We start from the raw sequence: 12,225 nt of genomic DNA on the forward strand, positions 1-12,225 counted from the left end.
CAAATGCTTTACATGCAAGCGGAGACCAAAGTCCCAGCTAGCTCTTCAAAAGTTTTTTGTCCTTCCGACCAGTATCTCTTCACTCTTGGATTTAGTTTGAGCCAACTGTTCCCCATCCATGAACTGCTCTCTTGTACAGTCTTGCAATGATGCCAATTACATGTTGAAAGTGAGGTATGCAGCAGGGTGTCACCTGCATGTTGTTGGGACTGGAACATGTGATGGCTTACTACCTTTTAAAGTACTTCCATGTAGACTTTGAAGAAGGAAAGGATTGCTGTGGGATCTCTGTGTACCTTTTAGGTCCTCTTGGAGAAGAATGGTTGGAGCCACTGTACTGCTGAGATACCTACTCCAGACATGTAGTAGGCAGGTCAGTAGTGTGTTGTGATCAACTCTATGGAAAGCTGCAGAGAGGTCAAGCAGTATGAGCATTGAGATATGGCCTTTATCTATTGCCACAAGGAAGACCTCTTTTAGTGCTATGAGTGCTGCCTCTCTCTTATGCCTTGGTTTGAAGCCTAACAGTGTAGCATCCAGAATGTTGGAAGATGTCATATATTGTTGGAACTTGATTGTTACTACTTTCTTGATTTTTATTTAGCCGCAAAGTTGGTCTGCGTTAGATGTTGACTTCCTGAGGATTGAGTAGACTGTTGCATTTTTCAGGAAGGTTGAAATGTTCACTTCTTGGAAGATAATGTTGAAAATTTCTGTTGAGTGGGCAATATTATTGTTTCCTGGGTCTCCCAGCCAGAAAGGGAATGGGTCTGCTTTGCAAGTGGTGGCTCAAATATTTCTATGGAAAAAGAAAAGGAGTACTTGTGGCACCTTAGAGACTAACCAATTTATTTGAGCATTTCTATGGGTTTCTTGAACTTTAGTGGGTGTGATGTGACCAAACTCAGGGGTAGGAGTGGGATTTGGTGTTTCCTGGAACAATTTTAAAAGGTCTGCCTCAGAGTTATTTTCCTATTTGGGTTATCTTTCCTATTAGTAAGAGAAGGATTCCTTACAGTGGCTGCTTTGGGGCTGATGTTTGGATTACACAGCTGAATTGATTAGTCAGTTCACTCTACAGAACAGCAATTGTCTCAACGTAACATGGGCACGGATACTGGAGAGAGATTGCAGATACCCTGCACCCATGTGAAGTCCATTTGAACTCACTGAGGTGCCACATAACCACCTACCTGGTTCAGTTTGTTTGATCAGGGCTATGGTGAGCACCAGAGTAGAAAATAAATTATGATGAGATCAGAAGGCTTTAAAAGGGGACACCAAAAGGAAAACTGAATTCAAAATATCCCACTGTGCTAAGAAGTACTATTTTCTTTTCTTTTTGTGTCCAGTTTAGGTCTTTTTTTGTATTGTCTTGTAATCATTGATTTTTATTTTTTTTATTCTTCAAGATTTGTACTATGTTAAATCTATTGACAGTTTTAACTAACTTGATTTTTTAGGAACAATTCCAAGTGGAGCTGCTAGTGGAATACCCTTTGCGCTGTCTAGTGTTGGTTGCTCAGGTTGCTGCAGAGATGTGGAGAAGGAATGGGCTCTCCCTAATAAGCCAGGTACTATCTGTAGTATGTATTAGTGATTTTGTGTCCTGTTAGTTTTGTGCCAACATTTCCCATTGGTACTAAGGATGGCTGAGCCACCTGCTGTAGAAGAAGCTCGTGTGGTAAGCCTGCATAACATAAGTATAAATTACTCCTGGGGGAATTGTGTGCCACTGCGTGTACGCAGAATTCACGTCTCCCACAGATTTCTTTGCTTCCCTGCAGAAAAATGACCCTGACAGGGAAGCAAAGGGAAGCTGCAAGAGTAGTCATGCACCATTCCCTAGCTGTGCAGGTATGTCGTTTCAGGCACCCGGAGCAGCTGGCAGAGAGGTAAATCACCACAGGACTGGGGACCCCCCAGCCAGCGGCTCCTACCCTGAGCCGAGATCAGTTGCTAGTCCCAGCTGGGCTGGAGGCAGGAGCGGATGGGACGACTTCTTCCCCTGCAAGGAGTGGCTGAGGCTGTGTCAAACCCACCCCCAGAAACCTCTCCCAGCTGCAGGAAGCTCAGCATCCTCCCCAACTTCCTGCCCCCATTGCTCCTCCGCTGCAGGGGGAGGGGTCGCTGCAGGGGGAGCTGCTCACCTATCCGCCCAACCCCTGTGCATCCGGACCTTCCATACCCAGATACCCCCACCAAGCCTCACTCTGTACACCCAGAACCCCTCTAGCCCTCCATACCCAAACCCCACCCAATTGAACTTCAGCCCCTGCATCTGGAGTCTCCTGCACCCAGATGCCTTGCCTCTGGACCCCCACTCCTACCCTGATGAGCCCCACCACCCTGAGCCCCCACATCCAGACCCCCACACCACTGACCCCCCAACTAGCTGCATCCAGACCCCCACCCCACTAAGCCCCACTGCCTCAGCATCCAGATCCCACTGTTGAGAACCCCACACCAAGGCCCCCCCACTGAGTCCCAACCACTTTTACCTAGAACCCCCTGCAGAGTCCTGTTGCCACTGTACCTGGAACACCCGCAGTGAGCCTCTGTGCATCCAGATCCCTCCACACCCAGACCCCCCACTGAGCTGCCTGCACCCAGATTGTCCCACACAGAATCCTCTCACCCCACACCTGGATCCCCCACCTAGTGATCCCCCTCCATACTTGGATCCTGCCTGATTGAATCTGCCTGCCTCACACCTGGCGCAGAGGGGCAGGGCTTCAGGGTGTTTCTGTGGCAGGCCCAGGCCTTGTGTTGTGTCAGGGTAGGGTGCAGCCTCACCACTGAGTCCCAGGAGTGGAGAGGTTACAGGGTGATCTCCCACCTTTGTGCAGCCAGTGGCCTGTGGTCCCTGCTGCCATGCTGGAGACTGTATTTATTTATTTATGGACAAATAAAACTTGATTTTTTTTGTCGCAGAATGCCCTTAGGAGTAATAAATGTAAATACCAGGTACTACTTAGCCTATAGTTATTATTGTGTGAAAAAATGTAACATGAAGGTCTGCAAGTCCCAAAGGATTCTTAACGGGGTACCTCTTAATTATCAATAACAAGCACTTCTGTACCACATTGTATTTTGTAGATGCCATGGAAAACTAAAGGCAACATTCTGCCCTTTAGATACATGGATATAGTCTCCTTTTGCTTCAAAACTGTGGAGCATTCTTATTTCACACTGGAGAACCTGGGATGTTGTTTAACTGGTGAGGAGCAAGTAGTTAATAGCTGAAGATGTTACATTTACCTTATTTTCCCTATTTAGTGGGTGCATGTTAATCTAAGACTATGAATTGAAACGAGAGGTGCGGTATATGTGTCATCTAATGGATTGTACAAAGACTTGAAAGCTACAATATCCCAGTGTAGGCTCACTTTTTAACCTTCTGGGAACAAATGTTTGAAGCTTTTTTTGTGTGAAAATAGAAAGTGCAGGGAATATAAAGGAACTTCTTAGATGACTGTTGTTTCCCTAGTGAAACTTGTTTGTATTATTTGTTTACACAGGTGTTCTATTACCAGGATGTTAAATGTAGAGAAGAAATGTATGATAAAGACATCCTCATGCTGCAGGTAGAAACCTTTCAAATTACTGCCGACACAAAGTACTTCCCAACTTCTTGTCTCATTCATCAAATTTTGTGTGATTTTGCTTTTAATTTTAATTAGTGCTATGTTGCAACACAAATTATAATAAGCTTCCCTATATCTGGATAGTACCGATTGCACAAATGACCCAGCCATACATTACAAGTCATACGATGTAGAAATTTTTCTCTACTTTTTATTGTCATTATTTGTATGCTCTGTCCCACTTTTCCCATATCATGTTTGCCCCAAACACAGATCCTCTATCTTGCCTAGTAGTTGAAAATGATATATTTTGTAAGTTACTCATGAGATGGCCAGATAGGATATTTAGTTCTGTTTTTTTGTGTGGTTTTAAAGAACTGACTTAATATCTGTTAACCCTTGAAAGGGAGCCAAGACTTCCAAAAATATCAAGAAGCCATGCATTGATTTTTCAACTGAAACACAAATTAATGTTAAAAAGTGTATCTCATAACTTTGTGCTTTAAATCTTGAACTGCTTTTGCTGTGTCCTTGCTCTGAATTTGTTTCCTATTTAAAATGGATGTTGGAAGAGGGATATTTTTCATACTTTAATGAAGAAATTTGATGCTAACTAAAGCTCTTGGGATGTGGGGTATCTGGCAGATTGGTGCATCGCTTATGGATCCAAACCTTTTCCTGTTGCTGATACTACAGAGGTATGAACTTGTCAGTGCCTTCAAGAAGATCATGCCCACCAAAGACCAGGTAAACAGCAAGGAACTATTCATGAATTCTCTTCTTTCAAGGTTATAGAACATCAACAAGGAAACTAGCTGCAGCTGTTTCACTGCAATCATAAGACCATACCAAAAATAGTAACATAAGTTACAGGTGATCAAGTGGTTAGCTAAGTGATTTTTTTTTCTCTGTAATAGAAAGTTTCTTGTTCTTAGTGTAAAACAAATAGTTTTTGCTGTCTTCAATGTCTCTGTCCAAATTGCTTGCTAGTTACCATGCAATTCAAAGAATGTTAACGCTGGAATGGCATAGGATTGTATCAAGGAAAAGCAATGCGTCTTTCTCCTATAATTCTCTCCACATTCTGTGTTAACATCTTACTTCAGGATGTCTTTGGTTTACATCCTTTATCCTCTGTATGCATTAAGTAGGATTACTGGTTGTATACAGAGTGGGTGTCTCTACCAGTACTGTTATTTCCTAGGTTGCCTGATAAAAATCAGGAAGCTTTTTCCTCTCAACATGTCTTTGTCCTTCAAGGCCTGTTCACATATCTTTTTAGTCTGAATGCAATTTTCCTGGTTTCTCCTGTCAATTCTTCAGGGTGTGGGGAGTTTTCACCTACCTCTTCATTCAGGACACAATTTTCCCAGTTATATCCCTTCCTACTATGTTAATTTTGCATTTTATTCACAGAACAATCCCCACAGATGATAGTCTACACAGTGTCTCCAGACTGTAATGCTTCAGGTTGGAGGGTGTTTTTTCTATTAAAATAGTAAATTGTGAACATTTGGGCTGAGACCAATGTCATCTGTGGAAACCCTTAACTTCAAGCCTGGATTTCCCACTTAACTGCATCATTCCCTGACTCAGCAACCTTTTTTTTAACCCCTATAGGATTTGACCAAGCAATGTAATATATTAATAGAAGAAATGCTGCAGGTTCTCATCTATGTTGTGGGTAAGATACTCTGTTTACAGTATAAATGAGATCTGATTTTGTGTTTTGGAGTTTCTTTTGCTTTTTGGATTGGCTGTAATTTAGCTTCTTTCCTCTCTGCAGGGCAGTACTTAGATATTTGCTGCTGGAAGGCACAGACTTGATGGATGACCTTTTCTGTTAGACAATTCTCTGTATTTTAATTTAGAGGATTGGGGTTGGTATTGGATAACTCTTAAGTAGATGGTTCTGTGACATGCAAACATGACATCTGAAACCAGTGTGTCTTGTATACAGTTTAGCCTGTTAGATAATTCCACACTTTGTTATTCAGGTATAATAAGAGAAGAATCTATCCCTTAACTTTATGCCTGATACCCATTATCCTGATGTGAGATGTAATTAACTATAAAATATTTCTAATGTTGTATACATTGCTGTACCATGTATAGGTGACAGTACTTGAGAAAGCAAAGCAAATCCCTATACCTCACCAAAGAAACATTATTATAATAAAACAGTAATAACCCTGAATATTTGGGTTTGTGATGATCGGGAGATAGGGTTTCCCAATTTTGGTTGGATGTATTCCTGGAGGTTTCAGCCCATGACTTAATCTTTAATTCCTGTAGACTCCAGGGCAATGCTGGAGGGATGGCAACCCTACCAGGAGAACCACATGGTGAATTGCCTGCTGGGCGCAAAGATTGGGGACCTCTCAAGACATCTAGACCGACTTATGTGTAGTGCTGGGGAGGATCTGGTGGTTGTGATACATGTAGGTATCAATACTTAGGGAAAGGTAGGAGAGAGGTTCTGAAGGCCAAATTTAGGCTGCTAGGCAAGAGATGAGAGTTCAGGACCTCCATGGTAGCATTCTCTGAAATGCTTCCAGTTCCACATGCAGGGCCAGTTAGACAGGCAGAACATTGAATGCATGGATGAGAGGATGGTGTTTGGGAGGAGGGATTTAGGTTTATTAGGAACGAGGAACCATTTGGGAGATTAGAGAGGCTACAAAAACAGATTTCAGAGTAACAGCCGTGTTAGTCTGTATTCGCAAAAAGAAAAGGAGTACTTGTAGCACCTTAGAGACTAACCAGTTTGAGCATAAGCTTTCGTGAGCTACAGCTCACTTCATCGGATGCTTACTGTAGAAACTGCAGAAGACATTATATACACAGAGACCATGAAACAATACCTCCTCCCACCCCACTCTCCTGCTGGTAATAGCTTATCTAAAGTGATCACTCTCCTTACAGTGTGTATGATGATCAAGTTGGGCCATTTTCAGCACAAATCCAGGTTTTCTCCCCCCCCCCTTTTTTTTTCCAAAAACCACACATACAAACTCTTGGATTTATGCTGGAAATGGCCCACCTTGATTATCATACACATTGTAAGGAGAGTGGTCAGTTTGGATGAGCTATTACCAGCAGAAGAGTGAGTTTGTGTGGGGGGGGGTTGGGGTGGGGGTGGGGTTTGAGAAGACCTAGCTTTGTGCTGGAAATGGCCCACCTTGATTATCGTGCACATTGTGGGGAGAGTGGTCGCTTTGGATGGGCTGTTACCAGCAGGAGAGTGAGTTTGTGTGTGTGGTTTTCGGAAAAAAAGTGGGGGGGTGAGAACCTGGATTTGTGCTGGAAATGGCCCAACTTGATTATCATACACATTGTAAGGAGAGTGATCACTTTAGATAAGCTATTACCAGCAGGGGAGTGGGGTGGGAGGAGGTATTGTTTCATGGTCTCTGTGTATATAATGTCTTCTGCAGTTTCCACAATATGCATCCGATGAAGTGAGCTGTAGCTCACGAAAGCTTATGCTCAAATAAATTGGTTAGTCTCTAAGGTGCCACAAGTACTCCTTTTCTTTTTACAAAAACAGAAAATCCAGTAATAATATGGGACTTCAACTATTGCCATACTAACTGGGTATATGTCTCCTCCAGATGGGATGCAGAGATAAAATGTAACACCATTTCAAAAAAAAGTCTCCAGAGGCAATCCTTAAAATTACAGGCTGGTAAGCCTAACTTCAGTACCAGGCAAATTGGTTGAAACTATAGGAAAGAACAGAATTATCAGAGACAGAGATGAACACGGTATGTTGGGGAAGAGTCAACATAGCTCTTGTAAAGGGAAATCATGCCTCACCAATCTATTAGAATGCTTTGAGGGAATCAACAAGCATATGAATAAGAGTGATCCAGTGGATATAGTGTACTTTCTGAAAGTCTTTGACAAGGTCTCTCACCAAAGGCTCTTTAGCAAACTAAGCAGTAATGGGATAAGAGGAAAAGTCCTCTCATGGATCAGTAACTGGATAAAAGATAGGAAACAAAGGGTAGGAATAAATGGTCAGTTTTCAGAATGGAAGGAGGTAAATGGCGTGACACCCAAGGTTCAGTATTGGGACCTGTGCTGTTCACAGTATTCATAAATGATCTGGAAAAAGGGGTGAACAGTGAGGCAGCAAGTTTGGACATGATACAAAAGACAGTTAAGTCCAAAGCTGACTGAGGAGAGTTGCAAAGAGTTCTCACAAAACTGGGGAACGAAATGGCCGATGAAATTCAGTGTTGAGAAATGCAAAGTGTAATGTACATTGTATAGTTGAGATTATTTTTTCCAAAATGACGGTCTAAATTAGCTGTTACGGTTCAAGAAAGAGATCTTGGAGTCATTGTGGATAGTTCTCTCTCTTAATGATCAGCTGTGGTCAAAAAGGCTAACAGTATGTAACAAATTATTAGGAAAGGGATTGATAATAAGAAAAGATAAATCCATGGTGAGTCCACACCTGGAATACTGCTTACAGTTCTGATCTCCCTATCTCCAAAAATGTATTAGAATGGAAAAAGCACAGAGAAGGGCAACAAAAAATGATTAGGTGTATGGAACAGCTTCCATATGGGGAGAGATTAAAAAGAGTGGGTCTGTTTATCTTAGAAAAGAGGTGACTGAAGGGGAATAGGACAGATTGATAAAATCATGAGTTGTGTGGAGAAAGTGAATAGGGAAGTGTTCACATAACACGAGAACCAGGGGTCACCCAATGAAATTAAAAGGCAGCAGGTATAAAACAAACAGAAGGAAGTACTTCTTCACACAACACAAAATCAACTTCTGGAACTTGTTGCCAGTAGAATGTTGTGAAGGCCAAAAGTATAACTGGGCTCAAAAAAGAACGAGATAAGTTCATGGAGGATAGGTTCCATCAGTGGCTCAATAATTGCCCTGTACTGTTCATTCCCTCTGAAGCCACTAACAGGCCACTGTTGAAAGACAAGATACTGGGCTAGAAGGACCACTGATCTGAACCAGTATGGGGTTCTTATGGGCAGCAAAAAAATTTAACAGTTTAAAAAAAAAAAACAACAAAAAAGAAACTTCCTCCCTTTTGCCCTCAAATATCTTTTGGGAGATAGTTTCACAAATTTGTCCTATGAAATATCTGTACAGGAGTATGGTGGTTCTTTGACTGATTGCACATGTCCATTCTATTTCAAGTGTGCGCATGCCCAGCGCACTAGTGTCAGAAATTTTTCCCTCCGATGTACCCATCAGTATCTTTTCTCGTGTTGCTGTGCAACGGTATAAAAGGTGGAGCCAACCCATCTCTGTTCTTTTTATCGCCTGTGACGATTGTCGCAGTGTTTTACCTTGCTGTTGTAGGTGTTTCCCTTTTTCTTTGTGTTTTGTTGTTTTATAGTCTTAGTTTAATTTTCTACTATTAGTTTTCCTTTTTTAGTAGTTTACTTAGTATAACTGGTTCCCTCTGGATTGGGTTCTGATGCCCAGGGCTAGGGCACACTTCAGTCCCCAGGTTTCAAACTTTGCGATGCATGCAAGAAACCAGTGCCAGTCAGTGACCACACTGTGGGTGCCTGAAGTGCCTAGGAGAAGCTCATGTTAGGGAAAGGTACCAAATCTGCAGGGACTTTAAGCCAGAACTAAAAAAACCACGGAGGTCAAACTAAGCATCTTAGGGAGACAGCTTTGTTCCCACCCTTGGAGTCTTCCTACTCAGGGTAGGCACCAAGTGCCTCTGCTTTGGTCAGGAGCACTTCCACTGTGATGGGAGAGTCTCAGCGCCAATCTCCTTCTCCGGTACCTAAGAAGCAGCAGTGGAGGACTGCATCTGAAGACCTGTAATCCCAGGTGAGCAAGGTCCCCATCCAGTGATCAAACTGGGAAGAAGAGGAGAAAGGTATCTGCACCACAGAGTGCTTCAGCACCAAGTGCACTCTATCCTCAGCAGCAAGAGAGTCTCCCGATGCCGTCAACACCCAAGGTATATGCCATGGCACACAGTCTTCACTGAGCATCCAGCAGACATCTCAACCATTACCGATGGACAATATAACGGATTTGCTGGCTACTAGTGTTCCGTACCCAATATCAGGGGGTACCAGAGTGTCCACAGGGTACCCATCATATGCAGCCCATCTATAATTTCCCCAATGTTGTCCTCTAAGGACTCCTGGGACCACTCTCTGGCACCAAAGAGACACCTCTCTTCCCTAGCCAGATAAGTTAGAAGTGGGATCTTGCATGTCATGGCTGCATCACACAGGCCTTCAATCTCCTCTGAGAAGTTCTCACCTTTGGTATCCAGCAGAGCCTCCCTGTTGGCTGGCTAGTAGGGAGCAATGATTGGGAAGAAATTGGGCTCCAGAGCCATATCAGTGGCTGTATTGGAACTCGTGGGTTTTCTTGCTGTCTCCAAATCCTCTCCATACCCTCCCGCCTCTACATTCTCCGGTAGACATTGTGAACCTGCATGGCAAGAACTGCAGGAAGCCACTCCCAGTGCTAAGCCCAGTACTGAACATGGGGAACCTGCCTAAGTGAGTCTCCATTTGGAGGGATTGGGCAAATCACCTCAATTAGTGTTGGATTCCTCCTCCTCATTGTCTGAGTAGTATCTGGTGTTTCCTCACTTGCCCCAGATAATTATTGGGCACACCAGGACCTCTTACAGAGGGTGGCTTCCTCACTAAATATTCAAGTGGAAATAGGTCAGGGGAGCTCATGCAGATTGATTGATATCTTGGGATCTGTGGACCTTCTTGAGCAGTGCTCCCAATAAATGAGGCTGTTCTGGAACCCACTGCAGTATATTATGGCAACCATCATCTTCCCTGCCTCCTAAAGCCCTAAGTGGACTGATTGGAGGTATCATGTCCCCTTGAAGGGGTTTAAACACATGTGTGTGTTTGGTCCTGTCCCGTCCCCCCACCCTCCACCCCCAAGGCAAACCCACAGCAAGACCAGGGCTGTTCTCTCAGCTGCCTAGACTCACCCCTCCAATAGAGCCTGCAGTGACTCATCACTAGGGCTGTGTCTACGCTACTGCGGTAAGTCCTATGCTACGCAACTCCAGCTATGTGAATAACATAGCTGGAGTCAACGTACCTTATGTTGAATTACCACGGGGGGTCGACGGGAAAAACTCTCCCATCAACTTACCTTGCTCTTCTTGTTGGGGGTAGAGTATGGGGTTGGTTAGAGAGCGATCTGCTGTCGATTTGGCGGGTCTTCACTAGACTCGCTAAATTGACTGCCGGTGGATCGATCTCAGAGCACTGATCCTGGCTGTAGTGTAGACCTGCCCCCAGGCATGCTGCAGCAGCTCAGCTTCACTGTCTCATCCCATAAGCAGAGCCTGCACTGACTCAGCCCTCATGTATGCTGAAGCAGTTTATTCCTGAGCAGAGCCCGAATGGCGCAGTCCCACAGTTTGGGGACCATTGGGGTAGAGAGTGGCTCCACCCTTTGGTACCGCTGTGTAACAGTAGGAGGCAGCAGAGGGGGCATGCGCTGACCTGATGGGTACAGCTGAGGGAAAAATCTCCAACACTAGTGCACTGGGCATGCGTGCATCTGAAGCAGAATGGACAAGTGCAGCATATTTTGAAGAAGAACAATTACAGAGCAGGTTAGTAACTGTTTTTCTGTATGAGTGAATCATAAGTGTTTTTTTAACCTTCATGTTTTCCTTTTTCCTCCTTTTATGGCTTCCTGGTAGGGGAAAGATACGTGCCTGGAGTGAGTAGTGTGACAAAAGAAGAAATTACCATGAGAGAAATTATTCATCTGCTCTGCATTGAACCAATGGCTCACAGTGCTATTGCCAAATCTTTGCCTGAGAATGTGAGTCTTTTTCTCTCCCTCCCTCCCCCGCTTTCTCCCCGCTTTCTTCCCTCTTCTTTCTCTTTTCTGCTCCCTGTTTCTTTAGATGAAAGTGTTTTTTACTTTTTCTTTTGGTGGAAACCACAGATCTTGGATTTAGAGTTACAGTGAAATATGACTGCATTTCGGTAAGATGAGTATTTTCCCCCTTGTTAAAGGTAAATGCATGGTGCTCTTCAAGGGAAATTTAACAGTCCACAGTTACTCGTGTGTCTGTGTCCTTCAGACTGGCACCCTGCAACCAAGAACATCCTAGAACCAGCCATTGTCCTAGTACAATATACACATTCATAGTATGGTTCTAATCTGAAAAACTACTGTAGGAGGATTGCATTTTGGTACTCAGGGAGCAGAACTATTGAGTTTATTCTGAGTCATAGCTACTAACTTCTATGACAAATATCTTTTAAATGATTTCTTCTGTTGGACCTCCAGAGCTAGTGTAGCTGAAAGAGGGGGAGCCAAACTCTATTCCATCTTGTGCATCAACAGTATTTTTTACTAAATTCTAATTGGTTACCCTTGTGCAAATCCACTGAAAACAATTGCACAGGTGTAGTTGAAAGTATAGTTTTGTCCTTCTGATAAAGAACAAGATGGAAAGAATTCATTTTAATTGTCACAGCCCAGACTGATTTTATGGGGTTGGCAGTTAAAAGAAAAAACCATCATTTTTGCTTTCAAACTGAGTATATTATGAAAATTATTGTAAACCCTAAACATAGAATCCACAAATGACATTTTTAGAGACTAACCTTTCAGAATTAAAAACTGTGTG

At 43.3% G+C, this 12,225-nt stretch overlaps 1 protein-coding gene across 2 annotated transcripts in view; it reads left to right on the plus strand.

The window, feature by feature from the left end:
• UBR1 (ubiquitin protein ligase E3 component n-recognin 1) overlaps window positions 1-12,225 on the plus strand; it is a 145,690-nt gene that overhangs the window by 53,030 nt on the left and 80,435 nt on the right. For both annotated transcript variants that reach the window (XM_084631233.1, XM_084631232.1), the window contains exons 17-21: window positions 1,464-1,574; window positions 3,522-3,587; window positions 4,233-4,334; window positions 5,208-5,271; window positions 11,284-11,408. In XM_084631233.1, coding sequence (XP_084487359.1) covers window positions 1,464-1,574; window positions 3,522-3,587; window positions 4,233-4,334; window positions 5,208-5,271; window positions 11,284-11,408 — 468 coding nt within the window. The remainder of the gene's footprint in view (window positions 1-1,463; window positions 1,575-3,521; window positions 3,588-4,232; window positions 4,335-5,207; window positions 5,272-11,283; window positions 11,409-12,225) is intronic.

This window comes from Lepidochelys olivacea, assembly GCF_965140295.1.
Source record: "Lepidochelys olivacea isolate rLepOli2 genome assembly, chromosome: 6".
NCBI lineage: Eukaryota > Metazoa > Chordata > Testudines > Cheloniidae > Lepidochelys > Lepidochelys olivacea.